The 24,963-nt window shown below is 56.9% G+C and overlaps 1 protein-coding gene across 14 annotated transcripts in view; it reads right to left on the bottom strand.

Moving 5' to 3' along the window:
• CELF4 (CUGBP Elav-like family member 4) overlaps positions 1–24,963 on the bottom strand; it is a 293,550-nt gene that overhangs the window by 18,588 nt on the left and 249,999 nt on the right. For 4 of the 14 annotated variants that reach the window (XM_064577723.1, XM_064577727.1, XM_045886349.3 and 1 more), the window contains exons 4-10: positions 12,192–12,320; positions 11,691–11,770; positions 11,128–11,271; positions 9,854–10,001; positions 7,790–7,939; positions 4,022–4,087; positions 2,532–2,615 (exon numbers count right to left, since the gene is read on the bottom strand). In XM_064577723.1, coding sequence (XP_064433793.1) covers positions 2,532–2,615; positions 4,022–4,087; positions 7,790–7,939; positions 9,854–10,001; positions 11,128–11,271; positions 11,691–11,770; positions 12,192–12,320 — 801 coding nt within the window. The remainder of the gene's footprint in view (positions 1–2,531; positions 2,616–4,021; positions 4,088–7,789; positions 7,940–9,853; positions 10,002–11,127; positions 11,272–11,690; positions 11,771–12,191; positions 12,321–24,963) is intronic. The other 10 variants (XM_064577728.1, XM_064577722.1, XM_064577726.1 and 7 more) reach the window with 7 other exon arrangements.

Raw genomic sequence — 24,963 nt, 5'->3', positions numbered from 1 at the left:
ACTGTGGCCCTGGGCGCAGCCAGGACTCGAGCATCCCTGAGGGTCACCTCGGCCCATCTGTGGAGCGGACAGCCTCCAGGAATTCAGGCATCTGTTGGTTTTCAGGCTCAACTCAAAGACAAAGTGCCGGAGGGAGGGTCTCCCCAGCAACCAGTGTGTCCAGGTATTTCAGTGACATCACCCAGGGGGAGGTAACCATGACAGAAAGGGCCAACCACTGGCATGGCTGGAAGAACACAGCCTTCCTTCTCACCCATGCCTCAGGCAACACTGTGGACAGGCTTTGGGCTGACTCCAGCCCACCCCAGCCTATCTCCCCGCCCTATCCCATCCCCAGGCCCAAGCTCACCTCATACTTCGCAGCACCGTGCCTTTGCTCCTGTTTGCCCTGCCTTGAATGTCTCCCCAACTCTATGTGCTGAAGACCTCATCCTCCAAGGCCCCCAAAGCCTCCTCTGATGACCCTGTCCCCAGCACCCTGAGCTCACCCTTGTATGAAGCCTGGCTCTGTACACATCTGGGTCCACGATTCCCTCCTCCCCATGCCCTGCTCTCCCATGGTGCCTTGTCCAGTGCACCAGTCAGGGAGAATGTGGACAACAGTGGGAGATCCCGCCACTGAGAGCTGGCTGGAAGGGGACTGGTCTGGGGAGCAGGGCACAGGGCGAGGTGGGGGACTGAAGCCACTCAGAGATGGAAGGAAGGTCTGAGAAGTTCAGGGCAGGATGCATGGGGTGGAGCAGAGTGTAAGGGGGGGCGGAGCAGGGAGCAGATGGAGGGGTTCACTCTGTGTAAGGCCAGTGCTAGGGGCCAGCCTGTGTGTTGGTCAGAGCAGCATTGACCTGCAGCTGTGTGTGTGTGTGTGTGTGTGTGTGTGTGTGTGTGTGTGTGTGTGGAGCAGGGCTTAGAGACCGCTGAGCCCACAGGCCAGACTCATGTAGGGTGCTGATTGCAGGCTGAGGGTGGGTCAGCCTAAGGCCAGTGAGGAGACAAAGACAATAGCGCCTGTGGGCACAGCGCTCCGTTCTGGACCTGGGGGGGATGGGCAACATGGGGACTCACGGCCCCCACCCCTCCTGGCCCCCTCGTGGCTTTGATCTGACTGACTTGCACTGAAGAGCTGGACTGAGGGGGAGGGAGGCAGGGGTGAACAGGCTGGAGGGTCACAGCCCAAGAGGGGATCCTCTGGTGGAGGCGGGGCTGTTGGACCACCCCCACCCCACTTGACCAGCAGGGGGCCCAGACCACACTCAGAGCAAGGGCAAGCTGGGCTTGCAGGCTGTGGGCAGGGGCCCCTCTGCACACTCCTCTGGGTTCCTGTAGCTTGGCTCTCCTGGGCAGGAAGAAATGGCGATCCAGATCTCAGGAGCTGCCCAATGTGCGTAAACTGGGGTGGGGCATCATGGGCAACTTTGGAGGGGTGACAGTTTGGTGAAGGAAGGGCTATGTGCATAATGAGAAATCCATAGGAAATTGCTGGAGTTCCAGTCAGACTTGAGCTCCTTTGAGCTTCATGCTTCCCTAGCGACTGATCCTCGCTATCCTCATTTTACAGGTGAGGACATCAGGGGTCAGAGGGGAAGAGGTGGCCAAGCCGGGAGTCAGACCCAGATGGATTTGCTTCAGAGCCCAGGCTCTCAGCCTGTGTGGGGCCTGTGTGGGGCCTGTCTGACCAATGGGTTCGGACTAACAGACCCCCAGTGTCCTTTCCAGAACTGACCTACATGCCCTGGTTCTAGGACAGTCTGCTGCAGGGACTATGAGCTGGGCTCTCTGGAGACACTGGAATCCCCTGGCCAAGTGGGCTCCTGGGGCAGATGGAGGACCCTCACTGGCAGGATGACCTTTTCTGTGGGGTGGGGAAGGCAAGACCTTGTTAGTATTCCTGCCCTTCACACTGGTCTCTCTGTGAGCAGGCCCACGGAATCCCTGAGGGTGGGCTTATTTCTCCAGCCTCCTGTGGGTCTCTAGGTTCTGGAATGGGGGGACACTGAAGGTCTTTATTAGATCCCAGCCCCCCAAGCCCCACTGGTCTTGCCTGTCCTGTCCTGTGCCCCGTGCACACCAGAGCCTCTGGATGTGACTTTCCAAGAACCTCGTCTTCCACTAGGCTGCACTGAGTCACTCCCGCCCCCTCAGCTGCCGGTGGAGTCCCACCCTGGTGGCTCCAGCTGTCTCTGCCAGTCACCCAGAGGATACAAGTTCTCCCGTCCGTGAACAGGTCTCCCTACTCCTGCCCCCCTCCAAGCATTCCTACTTCTTCCCTTCTTCTCCACTGGCCAAATGCTGCTCATCAGGGGATGGGGATTCTCGGACCCCACCCCTTCCAGGTTCCACCTTCCTGACCTCCTACCACACGCTTGGATTGGAGAGGGCCTCATCCTGCAATCCTGCTATCTTCCCTCCCCCTCCTCAACACAACACACAAACATGGTCACCTTTCGAAAGAAACACCCCAGCCAAAGGCCCAAGTGAACAGCCTCTTTGGGGACAGCAGGGGGTGGGGAGGAAGCCCCAGCTCAAAGACTCACCTTCTCTCTGTTGCTGGGGGATCATTGGAGGTGGCTGAGGAAAGGCCTGGCTTATCTGACCATAGGCAGCAGGGTAGGCGGCTGCTGGAGGGCCAAAGAGAAGAAGCAAGAGGGAGAAACCGCGACAGAGACATGGAGAGAGACAGAATGAGAGGCAGGAAGAAAGAAACTTCAGTGTTGAGCAGTAAAAGCAGACCAGCCAAAAAGGGCATTTTTGCTTAGCCACTTAAGATAAAGCCAGCTGAGTGTGTGTGTGTGTGTGTGTGTGTCCGCACTCACAGAGCTGGGGGAAGGCAAGTTTATTCTGAAATAATGGACAATCCACATGCGTGGATAATCCACAATAATGGATCACTGAAAGCACTGACTGCCCAGGCCAGATCACCCACACACCCCCGTTCTCTGAGCCACAGCTGACTCTGGCTCACATACCCTCTGCCCACTCAGATGGCACCTGTGTGGGATATGGGGTGCCACCCGAGGTGTGAGCTTGGCCTCTGGGATCCTGCCAGGGGTTGGTCCCCGGGGGCAGAGCACTGAGTCGGACAAACCTGGTGCTTTCTGAATTCAACTGGGAAGGGTCAGAGGCGGGATAGGAATGGCCAGCCCCTTCCTCTGCCTGGCCTGGCTCCCAAAAGCGCAGGATCTGAGGTCAGAGCTCAGGGGTCCCAGCTGGTAAGAGAGAGCTTCCCCTGACCTCCAGATGTGAGAGGCCAACTTCATCAGAACCCCCACATTGCCCTCAAGGGAGATCTCTCTGGCTCCTTCTGACCTGGCCAGGCAGCAGGAGACTGGCTGGGCAGAGATGATTATGGTGTGTGTGAGGGAGACAGAGAATCAGGGCTGACAGCATGCCTTGGGCTTCCTATAGTGGCTCATGGCCTTCCCACTCAGTGACCTAAGGCCATCTGCTCACCCCAACGCTATCTCTTCTCAGTTCTCCTTTTTTCTACCTCTGGCTGCGTATCTTCCCTTGTTCCCTGTCATTTTGCTGAAGCCCTACTCCTGCTGCCTGTAAGTGGCGGGGGGGGGGGGGGGGGGCGGGTCAGAACTGCTTCCCTTCCAAGGTCGCTCCTTCCCTCACACCCAGGCATCTACACTTGCCAGGCCAGTGACGTGAACTCTGGCCTCACCCCCAGTGCTGCTGTGTGGCTTGGGGCTCCTGGACACACCAGCCCCGGCAGCACCACGGCGGGGGGAGGAAAATCTGGCCTCAGGGATGAGTAACTGCCCAGCAAGGTCAGGGCTTTGACCCGGCTCACCTTCTCCTCTGAAGTTCTGACCACTGACCACCCCAAGGGTACCCTGCCATCACAGGTCAACTCTGCCTGAATGCTAGGGGGGGCTGTTGAGGGGGAGGGGTCTTCTCCCGGGAGAGCCCTCCCTCCTCCTCCCCCTCGCCCTCCCCCACCCAGCTCTGGGCCCAGGCCTGGGGTGGGAAGGGGACACTGGCGCCGGGGCATGAGGACTGGGGACGTGAGGATACTAACGACCTGCGTACTGCTGCACTCCAGCGTAGGCCTGCTGCAGGGGGTCCGCGGCGGTGGGGCTCTGCGCTGCGGGGGAGCCAAGGGAGCAGAAGTCAGCGGTGCCCGCCCAGACCAGCCTCTCCCCAACCGTGCCCACAGATGATGCCGTGGCTGCATGGCTCTTTCCAGCCACTATGGTGTCTGCCCCACCCTGACTGGGGGCTGGGAACGCAGGCTGCAGCCGGCATGGGGGGGGGGGATGGGTGGCTCCCACAGGAGGCTGGCAAGGGCTGGGAAGGGGATGCCAGAGGAGGGCTTGACCACGAGGGACTTGGTGGGAAGATCCTGGAAAAGGGCTGAGGAACTGTGGGTGAGGGGGCTAGAGGTTACCTCCTCACTTATCCCCAGCACAAGCCAGGGGCAGATCCCACCTGGGTAAAATAAAGGGCATGGGAGGCTTCATCCCGTCACTCTGTCCTCCTGGGCCACCCATCCCTGCTCAAACCCAGGCACCTCTCCATTAGTCTCCGGGGGTTTGCCCCAAGCATGGAGGTTTTGCCTTCCGAGGCCGTGCCTGCGACACCCTCCCCAGGAACTAACCACACCAATAAGGTCTGCCCCGTGGGCTGGGAAAGGGGTGGTGCCCACTGAAACTGAAGAACCATGAGACCAAGGACCTTCCTCCCACCTGATGCCATGAGTCTGGGATGTCTACTGCCCAGTGTGAGGAGAGGAGCCTTAGGCTGATACTCTGGCAAATAACTTGGAGAAGCTGGACTGGGGAGAAGGCTTGGCTCATTTCTGTTGCCCTTGTTGGGTCTACAGGTACTGTGGGTAAAGGCAGTGTGGGCACTACCCTTGGTGACCAAGGCCACTGATGACTGACATGGGAGGGGGCTGGCCCTGGAGGTCCAAGGAGGCGAGTGGGAACACAACCAGCCTCAGTATGTTTGAGGCAGACCGGCTAACAGAGAGAGGCAGGAAGAACATTATCTGGGCTTATCTGCTTGGCAACCCAGGCCAGCCAAGCTAACTGGTAGTGCTAGGCTTTGGGGCCCACAGACCGGGAAGAATTCCCAAACCTCCTTTCCGAGCTCTTGTCCCAAAACCGCTCAGGAATATTCCACTAGAACAATAGCTCCCGAGCTGCAGGGGAGCCAAGGGAAGATCCTGGGGCGATAGTCCTTGGACACAGCGTGGATGGCAGCAGGGAAGCTGGGCCCAGGAGGGCACTGCTCAGAGTGGGGAGCTGAAGATGGGTCAGGATGCAGGTCCCTTCCTGCCTGGGGTTGTCTCGGGACAAAACCCTATACCTCTGTATCCCTCACAGCAGAGACTGGAGCCGGGAGCTCCCAGTGGTGCTGGTGCTGGTGCTGGTGCTTGCTGGGCTGGTCTCCTCCCTCCTGCTCCCTCTGCCTGAGTCCTCTACCAGCCCCAGCTCTCTGGATGGCCACGTCTAGCTTCATCCCCTTGGTCTTCCCAGCTGCGCAAACACAAAGTGCCTTTGTGCAAATTAGAGAAAGGGGTCTCTTCCTCCGGCCAGCTTGGTGGCTGAGGCAAAATCTAAGCCGCGCCACTTCCACGGCAGCTGTGCCCCGAAGAGTCCCAGCACCAAAGAAGTGCTCGGCAAATACGGCGACCCACGGAGTGAACGGGCCCGGATGGTTGTGAGAGCCGCCCTTCAGGGGCGTCATGTGGCGGCACAGGTCACACCGTGTGCCTCACACCTGCTCTCCATGAGCGAGAGGAGAGAACGGAGAAGCTACCCGGGGCTAGGAAGCGGAGAAAAGCATTTCTGAGACCCCTCTCCCCTTCTCTGCTTAATGACCTCATTAGTAACTGCCAAAGAGTGAACACTTTGAAGGATCTCGCTCATTACAGCAGCTCCAAACTCTGCATTTAAAGATGGTAAATTAATTTTTTTAATGTACTCCTTTTCTCCTTTCCTTCCCTCCATCCCTCCCTCCTGCTCTGGCAGGGAATTGTTTATGGGATGTGGCAGATTGTTACAAATGGGGGAGAGGAACATTTCCAAATTCCGTGAGGGAAAAAGTTCACAGATGCTGGTGGGGGTGGGGAAGAAACAGGTTTGTCAAAATCCAGAGATCCAGATGGGCTTGCAGGCAGGGAGGAGGGGGCAATGAAACCACCCAGATGTGCTGGGGACTGGATCTCCCAGCCCATGAGCCTGAGCATGGAGGAGCCCAAGAGCCTGAGAATGGTAGGGTCTCTCCCGCCTCCGGCTTGCCAAGCCCCTGCCTGCCTCCCTGGCCAGCCTGGAGTCTTTGTCCTTCAACAACACTCCAGATTCTCTGGCCCAGCCGCTTCACTCTGGGCTTCTCTGGCCTCTTGTCTAGGCAGTGAGGGGAGAGGTGTGGAGCAAGCACTGGGATCAGATCAGAGACAACTCCAAGGTCAAAGTCAGGAAATTCTCCTCTATTTCTTGCTAGTACAGTGACCTTGCACTCAGCTGCTGGTGGAACGTTCATATTCTATGGATGTCTGGGCCTCACTCCAGCCACTGAAATCAGAATCTCTGGGCTTCTGTGATTTCAAAAAGTCACCCAGAGGGTTCTGATGAGCAACCAGAGTAGAGAGCACTACTTAGCCCCCCAAGCTGACCCCTTCTGTCTTAGTTGGGCAGCCCCTGCCCCTGCCAGGCAGGCCCCCCGGTCTCTGGGCCTCCAGGGCAGCCCCCTCCACAGAAGTGTGTTCCTTGTTCATCCTCACCTCTCTAATGCCTACCCATCTGTTAAAGTGGATCTGGGCCTCCTCCTCGGGAAACTCTGTTGGGCTTCTTCAGCCTATAGAACTCTCCCTTCATTTGAATCCTTTAGCATCTTGAGGCAGACAACATTCACTCCTGATGAACTCTGTTCTGCCCTATTGTCTCATTATGCTGTGAATGTATATTGTATTCCTGGCTGCCTTCGACCTCCCAGGGGATAGGCCCATGTCCTGTTCTCCTTCTGGGGCCCCCCTTTCATCTGGCACAGACTGGGAACTTACTAGTACTTATGGGGATCCTGTAACCTAGTCATCTACCCTCCGGGAAGGAGGTCAGCGCTCTTCACATCTCCATCACTTCGCCCCTTGCCAGTCTGCTCTAGGGCTTTAGGCCCAGCTTTCCTACTCTCATGTCGGTCCATCCGCAAAATCAGAGAGAACAGCTGCCTCAAGTCAGCCGGACGCTCTCACCACTGGGAAATGCTGAGTTTGAGAGGAACACAGTTACTCAGGAACAGACCTCCTGGATCTCCTGTGCCCGGATTGGTGCTAGAAGCGCTCGGGTGCTGGCCAGTGTTCTGATTCCCCGTCCCAAGTGCTGACCATGGTTACGTACGGATCCAGGGACCCAACAGAGGCCAGATTGCCAATTTATGTGCCTTTGCTTCCTGCCTACAAGAGTTTTTTCCTACTTAACACTAAGTGTGATTATCCTCTTAGCATCTATCTCTTCACTCCCTATGGGTCAAATTCACCCTCAATTAATTTGCAGTTATTAGCCTCTCTACCTGATTGTACAACTCTATCTATTCTCTTCTCTGTCCTGACAGAGCTCCACAAATGGGCTTCTTTCTCACCCTCAGACTGGCACCTCTCCAAGAAGGAGAATTTGGTCTCCTGAAGGAGGGCAGGAGGCTAGCTCTCTCTGATCACATTTGGGGTCCTACCACGGAACAGACAGAGGGTAGGAGACACATGTTCCCTATTATAACACCAAAGGCAGAGACGAAATGGGTGAGGAGTATGTTGCATGGGGAAGGAAGGGTTACCAGACACGCTTACCTGGGTAGGGGTGGATGCCATTAGCAAACACAGCTTCCGCAGCAGGTTGCCCGTTGGCCTGTGGGGGGAGGCCGGTGAAGCCGTTCACCCCAATGGGGGATGGGATGCTAGGCACAGCTGGTGCAGTGATGCCCGGAGGGGTGCTGCCACCTGGTTCCAGAGGTGGAGAGGGGTGGGGGAGGAGGGGAGGCAAGCGGAACCAAGGTGAGGAAGGCCAGCCCATGGAGCTCCACCCGTTGGCTCCAAGGGCCTGGGAATAGACCTAGACTTTACCTACCAACTCAGTCCTATCTGTGAATCATGCCTTGGGTTATCTCCCTGCATGGTAACATCACTCATCCCAACTGCATCCATCCTTCAAGGCAGAGTCCAACTCCAGCCTACCCCATAAAGACTTCCCTGACCGGTGACTGCAGCATGACCTTGGACCTGCAGCACATAAACTATTCTCAGTGTCCTTGACTTTGACCATACTTAATTTTCCTTTCATCTTTTTCAGTGTTATTGCTCACCCCGGCAAAGTCAGGATGCCTTGTTTAACCACTAAGGGGCTTCTAAAGTTTCTGGCTCTGCTCTCTTCTCTGGATCACAAAGGGGCTGATCTGCCTCCCCACCAAGGAGTTTTGCTACTCAGGTGGAGGAGGTCTTAATTCTGATGTTCCCTTGCCCTAAGGGAAGAGAGAGCCCTTTGCAGAGTCCACAGTCAGCCCTGTTCATACACAAAATAAAACACTTTGGCCTCCTCCAGTGGAGGCAAAGGTGATGCTCACTGTGGCAAGGATAAAGTCAGGGTCAGATGAAAATACCCTGTGCCTTCCCTATGCCAGGTGGGTGGAGCCCAAGGTGTGGATAGCAGGGTGACTGTATTGGAAAGGGCCTTCCTCTTCAAGTAGGAAGCAGGGCCTCTCTACAGCTCCTGGATGTCAAGAAGGCTGCCGGTGTGGTGTGGGAACAGAGAGCCAAGGAAGCTTGATGAATGAGAGCTTCGGGTGTTGGGGCCAGCCCTTAGAACTAGATAAGGGTTTCTTAATTTTGGTACTATTGACATTTGAGGCCAGATATTTCCTTATTGTGGAGAGCTGTCCTGTGCATTGTAGGATGTTTAGCAACATCCTTGGCTTCTACCTACCAGATTACAGTAGCAGGCCCACCCCCGCACAAGTTGTGACAACCAAAAATGTCTCAGGACATTGCCAGATGTCCTGGGGGGCAGGGGGACAAAATTGCCGGGGTTGAGCATCACTGAACTGAACAATAGCCAAGATCCAATAAAGACCGTGCTTTGTGGGGTGCCTGCATGGCTCAGTCCGTTAAGCGTCTACCTTCGGCTCAGGTCATGATCCCAGGGTCCTGGGATCGAGCCCCATGTCAGGCTCCCAGCTGGGTGGGGAGTCAGCTTCTCCCCTTCCCTCTGCCTCTCCCCCTGCTTGTGCTCTCTCTCTCAAAAAAAAAAAACACAAATAAATAAAATCTTTTTAAAAATTTTGAAAATTAAACACTTTTTAAAAAAAGAACATGACTTGTGAAAGGGCTTATTTCCAAGCCCCCTGTCCTTTAATAACTCCTGAGGTCCTCTCTTGCTTATTGTGCAGTTGTCTTGGGAAAAGCCAATGAGTCTAAGTTGGGTTAAAGAAAAATGAAAAAAATGGGGCTCCTTCTCGGGTTAGGCCAGGAACCTAACAAGGTCACAGAATGGGCAGGGCTCTTTACCCCTCAGACCTCAAAGGGAGGTGTTTTCATGTGAATTTCCTTCTAGAGATCTACAAAAGAGACCAAGATGAATTGCTTCCTGACATGGCTCAGTAACTTGAGTGAAACTGTCATCACCTTGAAATCATGTCATTGACAGCATGGGGCCCACATCCCAACTTCCCCTAGGTCCCCAGGGATTAGAGCATTCTTAAGGCAAACTTCTGGAAGGATGAGGCCTGCTTGGCCCATACATGTGTGCTCTTGCCATAGAAAGGTCCCTTAGTAGACAAAATTGGCCGATCAACAGGTCCCACCCCGAGTCCAGCTGCTTTCCTGCCTGGCCAGGCCCCGTGTTGGTACCCGCCCACTCACCTGAGGTTGGGGTCATGGGTGCGGCCGCCAGGCCATTCATGTTCAGGGCCGCCATCTGCTGCATCTGCGCGGCGGCGAAGGCAGCCATGGGGTTCAGGTAGCCGCCCTGCGCTACTGACGCCATTAGCGCTGCTTGCTGCTGCATCAGCTGGGGCAGAGGAAGCGGAAAAAATATCATGCGTTTCCGGGGGGGGGCAGCCCTCCCCACCAGGGGGCTCAGCTCCCGGAGACCAGCCTCCCGGGGGGCCCTGAGCCCCAGGGAGTTCGGCTCTATCTCTCCACCCCCCCCCACCTGAGAGAACTGTATTCGTAAGTCATGGTAGGGCCTTAGGGACTCTGAAGTGGCAGGGTGGGGCTGGGGGCTGGGACCGGCTCCGTGGGTGTTGGTCAGCCCCGTGAAAGGTCTGTTGTCCGTGGAGATGTGACAGCCGAAGCTCTAGAGACATGGCAGATGAGCCTCTGTAGAACGAACTTGGCATGGATTTGATTCAAATGGTCCTCACTTGGAATCAGCAACAGGAGGATCATGACTAGAACCTTAGGCACCCCCCGTGTTGTCATAAAGGGGAGTGGGGACTGGGTAGGTCGTGGACATGGCTAAGTTTGGACACTGCTGAAGAAGTGAAATGAGCTGACCTCTTTCGATTAGGTACCCTGGCCTACCTCAGTGCCACACGTGTGGGGGCTGTGGTCACACGTCTGGGGGGGCTGGGCAGCTCAGGGGAGAGGTGGACAGAGGCAGCTCCGTTGTGTAAGGAAGAAGTGGGTGGCCATCAGCATGAGGCAGGGTCTGGGGGGACTGCAGGGGAAGGGGGCTGTGGGGGACGCCTGCCAGGAATGCCCAGAGGCCTGAGGACCCGGTTCCCTGAGTGAGAGTGGGAGTACAGCGGCCACAAGCAAACATCTGAGCCTCTCTCACCACTTCCAAGCGGTGCCTCCTAGGGTTTGACGAGTGGAAGAGCGCTGAGGTAACCCCCCTTGCTGCCTGGCTCAGAGGCCTTCTCTCTAGCTCTTCCCCTTTAGAACCAGGACAGCAACCCCCTCCTCCCGGCAGCCACCCTGCATCAGCCTAACCTTGTCTTAACCCCCTCTGGCCTCTACTCCCTGGGTCCATTCCTCACCACTCCTCATGCTCCAGGGCAGCAGGATGTTCTGGGCCAGGAGCAGGGTTCCCCTCAGCGCTGTTAGGGGAGTTGCTCTTGGGGGCTCTGAGCAAAGGGAGCTAGAGAACAGCTGCGGCCCCCCCCCACGCGCCCGGCTGTGCCCCCACTTACTGCCTGTGCGTAGGCGCCGTAGGCCCCGAACGGGATGGCCATGGGGTTGAACATGCCCATCTGGCCAGCCATCTGCTGCATTCGCCGCATCGTGCGCTCCTTGTCAGTGTCGGCAAACTTGACCACCAGACTGGATGAGGCTCCCTGCAGCCATTACTGCGTGTGAGACCCACTTGCCCCAGCTGCGTCTTCTCCCAGCTGTCCTTGCTTCCAGCCTGGACCCACCCGCTTCTCCCCAGGGGGGACGGGCGGCGTGGGCGGGGAGGCGGCGGTAACGGAAGGCTAGCTCCCGCGCTTGCACTGGCCCAGCAGTCCTGGATCTTAACCCCACCGCGGGCGGTTTTTCTCTAGGGGCAGTCCAGTTCCTTAACATCTTTGGGCCTCGGAGTCCTTGTCTGAGAAATGGGGATACTGATAATGCCTTCCTGCCTCTCGGGGAGGCTGTGAGCGCCGCATGGTGTGCACGGAGCGCAAGGGCAAGCGGGGCCCTGCGGGGCTCTTGGTCCCTCCCTCCCGGGCGCCTGCCCGCCCCCACCCCACCCCGGGGTGGGGGGCCCACTCACCGGCATAGTCTGGCTGCCGTGCAGGGCGTTGATTGCGGCTTGCGCCTCGGCGTGGGAGGAGTACTTCACAAAGGCGCACCCTGGGGGGACGGGAGAGGCTGAGCCACGGCGCGAGGGCCCCCAGGAAGGCCAGAGAAGCGCTATAGGGCTGAGAGGCGGGGCACGGGAGGGGCGGAGGGGCGGGGGCGCATCCCAGATGAAAGCAGAACGGGTGACCCACAGAGACTGAGAAAGAGAGACACCGAGAAACACAGCGACACAGAAAGACCTGGACGGGCCAGAGAGTTAAAAGACCCCTGAAGTCTCCCTGCCCCTGTCTGGACTTGGCTAGCGGCCGTCCCTTATCCCCAGGCCCGGACTGCCTCGCCCCTTCCAAGCATGCTTCCCTGGCTCGGTCGCCGGTCAGTCGCGGACAGCTGGAGGCGGCCCAGGACCTGGCCGTCAATGAGGTGCTTGGCCGGAGGCCTCGCCCGCCCGCTCCCCCGCCCCGCCCCCACGCACCCTTGCTGTTGCCATCTGGCCCGCGCAGGATGGTACACTCCTCGATGTTCCCGAAGGCCTCGAAGAGGCGGCGCACGTCGTCCTCGGACTGCTGCTTGTTGAGCATGCCCACGAAGAGTTTTCTATCTTCTGGAACAAAATTAGGAGATGCTTACCCGGGCCAGGGGAGCCGGGCTGCACCGGGGCGGCCCGGGGGTAAGAGGGCACGACCGAAGAGGAAGGGGGGGTAGGGAAGATCTGGGCAAGGAAGAGGGCTCATAGCTGGAGAGGGAGGGCTGGGGCGTGGCTAGAGCAGGATGGGCCACAGGGTGAGGGGGTTGGGGGAGAGGGAGAGCATAGCCAGAGGAGGAGGTGAGGGAGGGTTTGGGTCAAGGGCGCTGGGTGGCAGTGACTGTGCCCCCTCCCGCCCAGAGGGAGCAAGGCCACTGGTCTGGCTGCTCACCTATGGCACACAGATGGCCCACCGGTCATTTGGGCAACTCTGCATTCCCTCCCTCCATCCTCTTAGACATACACTCACTATCTTCTTGAGCCACCTTCACCCACAGATGCCAAAATTAACTCACAACAGGCAAGTGTGCCACAGGGCCTTTGCATAAGCTATTCCCGCTGCCCAGAGTGCCTCCAATATCACAAGGCTGACTTCTCTTCTTCTAGGTCTATTGCTTCCTCATCAAGGTCCCTCCTTCTGGCTCTCTTTAATCCTCTGTCTCAGCTCCTCCCTCTCATGGCCCAGGTTTCAAAGGACAATCATTTACTGCCTTGCCCGTGTAGCTGGTTTCGGTCTAGCTCCCTGCCCCCACCCCATGTCTTCTCCCTGGGGGAAGAGATGAGGCTTTGGCTGGAGCTGCAGTACCTGGCACATAGTGGGCCCTCAGCACAGAGTTCTGCAGTGGAGGAATGAATGCCCTGTGCCATTCCTAGGGTCACACCTTCTTTCTATCTCACATTGTTTTTACCTCAATCTGGTGTCTCTTCCTTGGTCTGGCCCTTCCTCTTTTAGGCAGCAAAATTTAGCCCTGGGCACTTTGGGGGTGGGAGGGCCTGTTCCTGAAGGCTGGGCCCCCTCACCAGCCTCCCCCTACTCTTGTGTTGAGTCCCAAATGGTTTGTTGACACCACTTGGCCTGACCGTGTGCTTAGGGTAACAAGGATCACACTGGGCTGTGTGGATCTGCAGCAGCTCGGGGCTGCCAGAGATTTTGAGTCCCACAAGCTTACTGCAGTGTGGCCTTAACTCCTCCCACTGAGGTGGGGTCTGTGCTCCATCCCCTTGAACCTGGGCAGGGCTGTGACTGCTCTAACCAATAAAGAATGGCAGAAGTGAGGCCTGCTGATTTCCAAGCTAGGTCATAAAAGGGATCCGCTTCTACTTGGCTGTCTTTGAGGATGTTTTCTCTATGGAAGCCAGCCACCCTTCTGTGAAGGACTTACAACGAGGGCAAATAGAGAGTCCTCATGGAAAGGAACCCAGGCCCCCAGCTGACAGCCCACATTGACCACCAGACATGCGATGAATGAGTCTGCAGATGATTCCAGACCCCAGGCTTTGAGTCTTCCAGCTGAGGCCCAGACATCCTGGAGCAGAGATAGGCCTTCCATGCTGTGCCCTGTCTGAATTCCTAGGCGGCAGGATCCATGAGTGTAACAAATGGTTGTTTCACACCACTCAGTTTGGGGCAAAATTGTTATGCAGCCACAGTACCTGGCACCAAATCCCTGCGGCAGCAGCACTCAGCAGGTACTCACTTAGATGCTTGGTGACTCTCCAGTGACTGACAAACGCAGGCACACACAGCCAAGGTTGCAGAAATGCACACCCCCAAATTGCAAATGGCCTTGAGTTCCTAGTTCCTCGGAAGGTGACAGCATTCTGGGACCGTGTCCATCTGTGCTCAGGGTAGTTGGCACCTCCTGCCCCAGAGAGCCCTTCCCCTCCTGCCCACACTGCCAGGGGAGTTCCCATAGAGCTGAGGGGCTGTCCTGGGGTCTAGAACAGAGCAGAGGAAACCAACTCTTTGGTTGCTTTCCTGCAGTGCTGCACAGGCCACCCCAGAGTTCTCCTCTTCAGGAAGCCCTGACCTCTGCCCTGCCAGTACCCCTTAGCCCAGAGCACCCAGCACTGGGCACCTTCTCAATGATGAGGTGGCCCTGGGTCCCAGCGCCTTCCATGCCCCGCAGGGCATCTTTGCCACCTCCTGTTACCAGTGCCGGACTGGGGCACACCAGCACAACCCTTCACCAGTAGTGGGCTTCAGCCAAAGCTCTGGGGCCTGGAGCCCCAGCCCCACCACCTGCCCCTGCCTGGGCTGCTTGACCTGGCTTCTGGGGCCATCCCAGGACCAAGCTCACCCCGGCCCCATCTTCAGGGCTCTGGGACTCCAAGGTCTGGGCTGGGAAACCAAGAAGAAGGAAGGAGAGAGTGGAGTGGTGAAGCTGAGGAGGGATGGGGGGAGATGGGGTTAGGGGCAGAGGGAGAAGGAACATGGCAGAAGGAACTTTGTCAGAAACAGACAAAGAGGGGCGCCTGGGTGGCTCAGTTGGTTCAGCATCTGCATTCAGCTCCCGTCAGGATCTCAGGTTCCTGGGATCGAGCCCCGCATCGGGCTCCCTGCTCAGGGGGAAGCCTGGTTCTCCCTCTCCCTCTGAAGCCCCTGCCCGCCCCCGCTCGTGCTCCCTCTCTAAAATAAATAAATAAAATCTTAAAAAAAAAAATAAGAGACAGAGCAGAGATGGGCAGAGGAGAGGCAGAGAGAGAGGAGAGAGGGTCAGGGGCTTATGTTATGCTCCCAGAAGCTGCAGCAGCATTTTGCATGAAATGGACAGAGCCCTTCAGAGGAGTCCTAGGACGTGGCAACTCTGCGCTCCAGGCCTGTCTAGGACTCCCCCTTGCCCCCAGGGCCTTTTAAAGACCCCGATTAAATGGGATTTCCAGAAAGACAATGAAGTAAAACCCCCTGCCTCCAGCTAATCCCTGGCCCCCCTGCTTAGAAATTCCGTCTGAAGGAAAAGGGGAGGGAAGAGTAGGCCCCTCCTCCACCTGAACCTGATTTAAATGCTGGGACCACAGCCCGGAGCCTTCTCCTCTCTCCTGACGTCTGAATGTATTCCTTTATTATCATTATGACAGCCTTCTGATTGCATTAAAATTCATCCACATGTGCCTTTCTAACCAGCCACTTTCCTTTTGCCAGTTTTTTTCCCCCTAATTTTTTCTTCCTCTCCCCTGAAATCTTGCCTTCCTTACAGTTCTCCGTTCTAGACCACGACCCTTCCTTCTGGAGGACTTTACAAACATGTAGGGGGCCAGGCTCCTACTATCCCTGACCACCCAGATTTCCCCAGGGAAACTGCAGCTAGCCTTGCCTTTCTGGAAGACTGCAAGAAACCAAAGAAACCTGCTCCATACTTACTCCCTTAAGGGTTCTCGGGTGACCCCAGCCCCACTCAAATGTTGGTGGTTTCCAGGATCCTCAAATGCACCCCGTTTGCCCCCCCTTCATTTCCCCTGGGCTTTGGTGTGATTCTAGGGATTCTCTTTCAGACCAGAGGCTGGAAGGACTCTGAGTCCAAGGGTGGATCTCCTTCGGGCCCAGGCCCTGGGGCTAAACCCCAGCTCCCCTCCTTACAGCTGTATAACTGCTTCCCACCGGGGGCTTTAGGTCTACAAAATGGGAATACTCAGTCCTGCCTCAGGTGGTAGATGCTAGGCTTCCAAGAGATACTACAGGGACAGGACCTGGTGAGCAGTAACAACAGCGCGGGCCATTACTCAGGGTTCTCTATTCAGGAGGAAGAGGAAATGGAGTACCACCCCCCACTTCATTTGCCCTACCCTGATTTGGGCAGGAGGGCCACCCCCTGCTGTGTGTCCTAAATGGGGAGAGGTCATCTCTGGGGGGGACCAGACTCAGGCTGTGGCTGACCAGCTGAGGTGGACAACCTTCCCGTCACCCTACCCCCTGTGACCTCCTCCCCCTCTGGCTACTTTCCCGAGGCGCTGTCCCTAGGTTGTTCTCAGATGACCAATGGCCCCATTTGCTGGTGTCTTGGATCTGATGCCAACCTAGTGAGAGTCTCAGAGGATGACTCAGTTTCCCCAGCCAGTTCCCATCCTCTCCAACATCCACACAGACCCCTAACTCCAGGGATAGGCCGAGCAGTCCCTGAGCACAACCTGCTTATCTGAGGTGATGCAGGGTTCCTGGGTGATGTTCTCACTCTCCCCTGTAAGCCCTGGGCCTTAAGTCCATTGCCTCCCACAGTTGGAATACGGGGGTGTTGTTGCTCCTCTGAGGAGGTGAGCCCAGGAGAGACTGCAGAGCCAGGGGTGGAGATGGGCTGAAGATGCCCCTGGGTGGGAAGTCCTAGGGCCCAAACATGTGAGCAAGGGGAAGCTAGTGACTGGAACCCAGTATCCTCCCCTCAACAGAGCCCAGCTTGGGGTAGGGGGTTGCAATATGTTCATATTCCGACTCCCAGGGCTGAGTCCAGTGCCAAACCACCCCGACCCTCGAGTCTTCACATGGGCTCCTCCTGTCAAGAGACAGAACAAGGGAGCATGCTCCTCAGTCATTCAACTGTTTGCTGAGCACTTTCTCCGAACACTGTTCCTGCAGCAGTAATGAGAGAGGTGAATCTGCTCACTGGAGTTGACGTCCATCCCCTGACGAGGACACAGTCACGGGAGCTGACGTCCATCCCCTGACGGGGACACAGTCACGGGAGCTGACGTCCATCCCCTGACGGGGACACAGTCACGGGAGCTGACGTCCATCCCCTGACGGGGACACAGTCACGGGAGCTGACGTCCATCCCCTGACGGGGTCACAGTCATGGGAGCTGACGTCCATCCCCTGAAGGGAACACAACCCATCTGCAATAGACTGCTTCCAAACAAGACAAAGGCCACTGGGACTGCCACACTGTGGCCCCCAGAACTAGTGTGCCGTCCCCAGAGGGAACAAGGCCACAGAGTGGCAGAGCTGGACAGGGCCCTGGATAACACCTAGGTGCCACCTCTTTTCAGATGAGGAAGCTGGAGCAAAGAGGTTGCTCTAAGACACACAGTGGCAGCCTCTCGGGTCTTGACTTCCCAATCTGATAACCCCTGGCTCCTGCCTCCCTGCTCTTTCCAAATGTGAGTGTCTGTGTCTGCAGGTGTGGGGAGCACCTGGGGTTCTGGGGAGTGGGAGTATGACACCCCAGAAGGGCTGGGCAACAGAAGGTAAGCACTAGTCCTCAGCCCTGCCTGGACCCAGAGAGGGCAACTCTGTTCTCTGTGCCCTGTGTCCTCCCACTGCCAGGGACTGGGCAGAGTCTACAGCACCCCCCAAATAATGCATGGGAAAAGTACCCAGTTCTGTGTTAAGCGAAGGTGTTCATGGCCATCTTAGAGAAGGGCCTGGGTCAGAGCACCTGACCTCCCTCCTGGGTCCACCCTCTGGTGGCTCCTTCAGCAAGCATTTGCTGAGCACCTACTGCAAGAGAGGACAGCCAGGAAATAGCTCTGGACTGCGCACCAGAGGGGCCAACAGGGGAGGTGGGGACTGTTTACATCCTGAAGGCTTCCAGGAGGAGGGGGGCTGGAGTTACGCTGTTCAGGGGACAGGTGCGGGGCGGGGGGGGCGGTGGCGCTCCAGGCCCACCGCAGAATCTGAGCAAAGTCTGAGAGGTGGGAGGGACCCCTTCGGCTGCTCTTGTCACCCATTCAGAGGGGTCCCTGCATGGCACAAGGCTTGCAATAGGGGGACCTGCTCAAGTTCAAGGCCTTGTTGGTCAAGTTCAAGTTCAGGGCCTGCTGCCCCTCCACCAGCACACACCTCTCCCATTCCTCTGGCCCCTCGAGTCTTTTTTATTTTCCCAGAACCTCAGTCTAAATAAACTTCAATTTCCCAACCTCTAAGAAGCACTGGGAGCCACCCCCAGGAGCCAGCCATAGGTAGGTGGATAGGTGCTTATGAAAAGGCAGTGGCATCTGGTTGCCAGAATCTTAGGCTTTTTCCAGTCCCTCTGAGAGAGAGAGAGAGAGAGAGAGAGAGAGACGCCTGCACTCCTTCACTCCCGACATCAGGGCAGAATGGGGCTCGGGCTGGAAGGAGGGCCCAGAAAACACAGAAGCCAGATAGCAAAGGCAGGCCCTTCCATAAGATATCTCAGGCTGGTGCCTGGGCCGGGGGGAGGGCCGATGTGCAGGGAGCATCTCCGGGGCTCTGCAGGGGGAGGGGGCCCTGATGGGGGCGGAGGTGGGTGGCAGCAGAGCCACTTGACTTGCCAAATGCCAGCACCCTAGCGCTAATGCTCAAATTCCAGTTTAATTTCCAAAATTCGATTCGCTCATTACCACCGGCATTAAACAATATTTCCTGCTTAAGGAGAGACGGCACTGTGGGCGAGTGTTCAGATGGTTAATGCCTTTTATTGCCACAGTAGACTTTTACTGTTCTCTTCCCTCTGGCTGCTGAGGGAGGATTTGTGGGGGACGGGAATTGGGGAGAACCCCAGGGCCAGGGGCCAGGGTGGAGAATAGTGGCTTTGAGGTCTGTGGTGGGTGGGGAGGGCAGAGGAGTTAGCGGGGGGCCTGACTGCTGGGGGGGGATACAGGGCCAGGTAGCAAGAGACACTTTCCTTTGGATCCCTGGAGACTCAAAGACAGCAGTTTGTTAGTGAGGAAAAAATGCCAGACATTCACAATCACTGAGCCAGAGGTCTTCCCTCCTGCTCTGCAGGCTCTGGACCCCAAGGTGCTCTGGCTCGGGCCAGAGCTGGGAGCCTGGGGTGCCCCACGTGCCTGCCTCAGCTGTTGGCAGAACCTGGAGCCCTGGGGACCATCCCATGCAGGGCCCTCAGGCATCTCTCAGGCTGTTTGCTTTGGGACCAGGGGACTTCCCAGGGTTCTTCCCGGATTCCAGACCCATCTGCTCTCCATGGAGATGACCTCAGTGCTCCAGGGCCCACAGGCAGTGAGTCTGAGGGGAAAAGGCTTACTCCTGTTCCCTAACTTCACTGAGGATCAGGAGGATCTGCAATCGAAGGGACAGGAAAGGCACACCGACTCCACCAGAGGGGCTGGGGGTGGGGGTGGGGGTGGGGGCGGGGGGAGACATCTTCCAGGCAATAACTGTTTGTCAAACCAACCTTAGGCAAGTCACGTACCTCCTTGGGCCCCCGTTTCCTCATCTTTTAGAGGGAGAGAATAGCTGTGTCCACCGTTTCAGGCTGTTAGAAGTTAAACGAGCTGAATGCACAGGGTTTTAGCACAGTGCCTGGCACAGAGTGAATGCTCAGTAAATGCACCCATCGTGCCAGTTACAGCCCTTACTGCTGCTCACCCATAGGGGTGCCGACTGGTGGGGTGAGGATGCCCACCCCCACCCTCATCCCCAGGGGTACGTGAACCCCCACGTACTTTGAAATGAACAAAGTCATGCTTGCTCAGCCCAGCCTGAGAAGCCAGGCTTCCCTTTGCACCATCCTGACCCAATGGCAGTGTTTGGGGGACCACTGAGAGGCTCCCTAGCCTCCTCCAGGAGGGCTACCTGGATTGATCCAAAATGAGGCTTTTCTCCCAAAGTTACACTGAGCCCCACCATGTGCCATTTCCACCAGTCCTGCTGGTCCAGACCCATCAAGCACCTCTGGCTCCTAAGGGACCAGCAGGCCTCAAACAAATCATCTGAACCTAAATGTGTGCCATTTTCAAGACTGATGACCTCCCAACCTAGGGCCCAAGACCTCCCCTGCCTCTTGTCAGCCCTGGTTAGAGCCCCCTCCCTCCCCCAGGATAGCAGCATGCAGCCTCAAACCTGCCTTCCAAGTAGGGGGTTGTCGGCAGGGCAGGGGGCTCCTCTCATCATGGGATCCTGACAATTGCCCCTCCTTAAGTTGGTGAGGGCTGTTTACAGCATCCATCAAAACCCGGGTTAAGGGCCTAGGTTTGGATCCCTCTGCAGCCGTGTGATGGGGTCAGCCACCCTCCAGAGAGTCAGTCCCTTAACCTGGGACATGGGGTCACTAGCCAGGCCTAGGTGGGTTCTCAGCATGAAGTGAACAGTGAGTAGAAAAGTCGTGCCCTCCTTGGTCCTCACAACACACTCTGTGCCAGAACCAGAAGCAGAGCCAGGGAGGCAGCTGGGCGGGAGCTGTCTCCCCCTCCAAGGATAAAAGCCTTTCTGCCTGGGAAGAAGGCTGAGGGAGACATCAAACCAGATCAAAGGCTGCTGGGGCTGGGGCTGGGCTGGGGCTCCCTCTCCACCAGGGATGCAAATGAGGACCCTCAGCCAGCTCTGGCCTCCGGGGGAGGCGGTGCCAGGCCTTGATCTACCGGCTCCCTCCAGACAGGCACTGTTTGATGTTGGGGGTGGGAGGAGGCAGGAGACCACAGAACTGCATCCAGGCCCCTCACTCACATTCCTTCAGCCGGCCTGCCTCCCGTGCTTTAGGATCTGGCCCGAGCCGAGCCGTGGGGGTCACCTCCTCCCTGTCTCCTGACACCCACCCAGGCCCCCGCTATCTGCTCTCCACACAGCACCTGGAGGGGTCAGTTCAAATCCCAGGCAGAGCCCATCTAGTTCCAGCTCAAACCTCGCACTGGATCCCATGTCACTGAGAACAAGCCCAATCTTCTAGAGGGCTGTAAGGGACTATAGAGGCACCCCACACTCCATTTCTCCCGGATCCCTCCTTCCCTCTGCTCCAGACACCTAGGCCTCCTTGCAATCTCAGGAACACTCCCTGTGCACCTTTGCCCCAGGGGCCTTTGCGCGTCCTGTTCCTCCTCTTGTCTCAGACATCATGTTCTAGACATCTTCAGGGCCTCACCGCCTGCAAGCCTTCCATCAAGTGTCACTTTCCCATTGAACTTTTGTGACCTTGCTATTTCGAATCACAACCTTCACACCCTTGTTCTCTTCCCTGTATTTTTTTCATGATATGTATCACTTTATTTCGCGCATTTATTTATCTCTAGCCTCCCTTCCATAGAGGCAGGGATGTGAGTCCAGTTCATCCATTGCTGAATGCCCAATGCCTGAAGCGCCTGGCACGTAGTAGATGCTCGCAAAATATTTGTTGACATGAACAGAGGAACCCATTTGCTCAGTGAGCCTTGGGATCGGAACTCAGATGGGGCTGGCATGGGGCAGGTGCTGGGGACAAGGCACTGACCTCCAGGAATCCTCAGTAGGAAAGGAGTGGCCCTGGAGATGAGTGCAGGCGCCCTGGAGTGCTGAGCTGTGTGGGCAGGGGGTGGACGGGGGTCTCAGACATTTGAGCTGGGCCCTGAAGGATTCATGGGCACGGTCCGCCAGGTAGAAATCAGGAGCGGCAGACATCCCAGGTCAGGGAGCAGCACATGCAAATATTCTCCACCTGCCCGCAGTCTGAACACCTCCCTCAAGGCCCAAGGCCTGGCCCCTCACCTCCGACCCCTGCACACTTGGCCCAGGACTCACAATCTGGGTCTAAGTTCCTTGCCTGTGCCCATTCTCACTGCCCACCATGTGCTCCCTGGGCTTGGCCTAGCTCCCCAGTTCACAGCACCAGCCTACCCAGCCCCCATGTTGCCCCTTTATGACCAGAGCCTGTGGACCCAGCTCCCACATCACAGAACGTCCACTGCCCCGCAGGCAGCACCGATTAGACCAGCTCCCTCCTCGGCCTGACTCGCTTATGCCAGGAGGTGGTTAAAACAGCAACAATAGTAAAAATCATCATGGTTCTCATTTATGGAGCACTCGCTATAACCCAGGCAGTGAGAGAAGCACTTTACAGGTATTGTGGGTATTTGATTATTTCTACTGTGTAGAAGAAGACCTTGAGGCCCAGAAGAGCTAAGTATCTTTCTCGGGAATACACACTCAGTCATCAGTGAAGCCGAGACCACGACTCAGTGGTCTGAGCTGAGCTCTCTGGTCCCCTTCCTTCCAGTGGAGGACAGTGTTACCTGGACACTCCCTCTCCTTTCTCACTACCCCTCCACCTGCACCCAGAGAGCTGGCAAAGGCCAAATGGCCCATTGCTTCTCCCCGTCCAAGGCCTTGCTTCAGAGCCCGAAGGGGACCCAGGCAGGGCACCCAAAGCCTGCAGCTCAGCAACAAGACAGCAGGCTCCCCTTGATTCCTGACAGCCCAGGGACCTCTCTTTAGGCCTCACAGGCCTTCCCCAGGCTCACTCACCCCTCTGCCCAAAGCCCAGCTGTCTTAAACTTCCGGGGTGACAAGGAAGTAAGCTCTTTCCTGATGAGTCCTCAGGCCTCCCCCTGCAGGTCTAGGCTGCAGGGTCCTCTCGCATCCCCACACAGGACATGGGACCTGTTGGCAGAATCCATTCTCGGGGCGGTCAGTGCCCCCCAGCCCCCTGGTGGCTGCCCAGAGCACAGCTGTGGCTCTGTGCCCTCAGGGGCTTGCAGCAGGTTTCAGGAGACAGGACTAGAACTTGGGGACTGTCACCACCCTGGGGGCCATGAATGGCCCCTGCACACTCGTCTCTTATACTCTTAGAGGGGATGGGCAGGCACGGGAGCCCTGAATTGGGCAGGAACTGAGCCCTGGAGGTTCAGGACAGGTGAGGGGGCCGGAGGCCACCACCGCACCCCCTTGCTGCCTCCCTCTCTGGCTCCCTGACCCTCAACCCACACTGGATCTGCGCCAGGCCTCCCAGGAGGAGTCTGGGACCCAAGGTGGCTCTATGGAGAAGTCACTTTTCTCTGGGGCAGCAGCGTGCAGCCATCTCTCCAGGTAACTGATGATACATTTGATCTGCTACATTATCCTTACCAGGCACACGGTGCACGGCAGACGGCCTGGGGTTCTGTGGGGACTCCTCAGCAGCCGAACCCTGTTGTCTAATGGGGTTTCCACTGGCATCTGGTGCTCTCTGCAGCATTTCACCCATCACAGGATAATTTATAGCATAATGGGGTCTTTTTCCCTTTATATCACGTGGGAGCATAAATTATGGCCAGTTTGTCCTCAGCTCTCAAGGAGACAGACAAAGCAAGACTTTATTCCCTCAAAAAGAGGCGGCTTCTGCAGAGACAGGTAGGCTGGGGCGGCTGGATGATGCTGGGGCACAAGAGGAGGAAAGACCCAGAAATGCTGTTAGAAACATCTCATTGACAGGACAGAGAATCTAGTCAAGGTGGCCACAGGTACTGGGGAAGAAGTAAAAGACCCACTTAGGGCCACTCGTCTCTATTCACTTTGGCTCGGGGCTTGTTCGGTGCGGGGTAGAGCTGCACGGAGCAACCTCGAACCCCAGCCACAAGCTCACCTCCCCAGCTGTGTCATCCTCCCCAGCTGTGGCCCAACTTCCTACAGCCTTACAGAGCGAGTGGGCGGTCTGGGTCCACCCCCCTCCTCCCGGCCTCCTGCACAGCGGGGAAATGGGGCAAAAAGCCCCTGCTCCTCTGACCCATGGCCCAGTTTTCACACTGAGGGTGGAGCTTTGCTTCTTGTGGGACAAGGGAGGAGAGTGGCATCCCAAGTTCTCACAGCCTGCTGCCCGTCTTCCTGGGGAGGGGCAAGCACCTTGGGGTCAACCTTGCTAGTCTAATACAGCAGTGGTCATCCTTGAACGCAGAGGCCATACCTACCAAGGCCAGTCTCCACCTCAGAAACTGTGATAAAGACTTCTGCGGAGCCTGGGTGGGGTCATCAGAGGCCTCCCAACCCACCCTCCTCCAGCACCACCCAATGCGGTGGTGACGCTTCCTGAACACCCTGGCAGGAGTCTCAAGGCAGCCCGGAAGAAAGGCGCCTCACATGCGCCACCAGAGAGCCCAATACCGCCCAGAGCCCAAGCCTTTCCCTAGAAAAGCAAAGCCTGCTCCTCCTTCTTTGGTACACCCTTTCCAGAATAGCAGCAGGAGCCTTGGATCTTATAAGATGCTGGTTCTTGGCTCTGACTCCTAGGAAAATCACCTGGAGGCTTTCAAAAATACGGCATGCCTAGGGCCAGCTTCCGAGATAGGGACTAGTCGGGAGCCCAGGCATCAGTATGTTGGCTTTGGTGTTTGGTTTCCTTGAAAGCAACTCAGGTAACACTGACATACAACCAGGGCTGGGAAGAGCTGTGACGGGTCTTCTCCAGGCTGCTCCTGGCCATCTCCCCTCAGGCACCACCTCTCTGGCCCTAAGCCTGCCTGCAGGAGCTCAGCCTTCCAGAGGGCAGGATTCTGTGCCTGCTGGTGCTGGGGGGAGGGTGGTACCCTCCTTCTCTGCCCCGACACCTGAAGCTGGGCCAGCCCTGCTCTGAGAGGAGGGTCCCGGCCTCTTCCATCAGCCCTTAGGTTTCCTTCCTGTCCATCTTTGGTCCAGCCACCTTAGCCTTCCTGGAGTCACCGTGATCCCCCAACCCCCTTCTCCATGGAACTCAGCGGGTCCATGCTTAAGTACACACTGAATTAACTCATGACTGATAATGGACTGCAGAGAGACACAGAGATGGATGGGTGGCAGACAGGATTAATAGATGCTAGATATCCAGATTAAATGTTGGATGATAGATAGATACACAGATGAGAGAAAAATGATTGCTGAAAGCAGATTGATTTATGATCAATGGGACTTAAATAGCAATCGGTAAATGTGGGTGGATGGATGGCCACAATGTTTTTGAGGGCTTCCGATGATGGGGTCTAAATGCCAAAGGTCAGAAAACTAGTTGTGGCCACCCACACCTGTGAGGGTGTCAGCTCTCGAGAAGAACAAGGAACCCGGCTCTGCTCAAGACCGATCTTGAACCAACTTTCTCTTTCAATTCCGGTTCCTGAA

This window comes from Mirounga angustirostris, unplaced genomic scaffold (assembly GCF_029215605.1).
Source record: "Mirounga angustirostris isolate CCGP_5_RB_7025 unplaced genomic scaffold, mMirAng1.0.hap1 SCAF_14, whole genome shotgun sequence".
Lineage (NCBI taxonomy): Eukaryota > Metazoa > Chordata > Mammalia > Carnivora > Phocidae > Mirounga > Mirounga angustirostris.
Note: the sequence above shows the minus strand (reverse complement) of the source record. Positions and strands in the feature narration are given on the sequence as shown.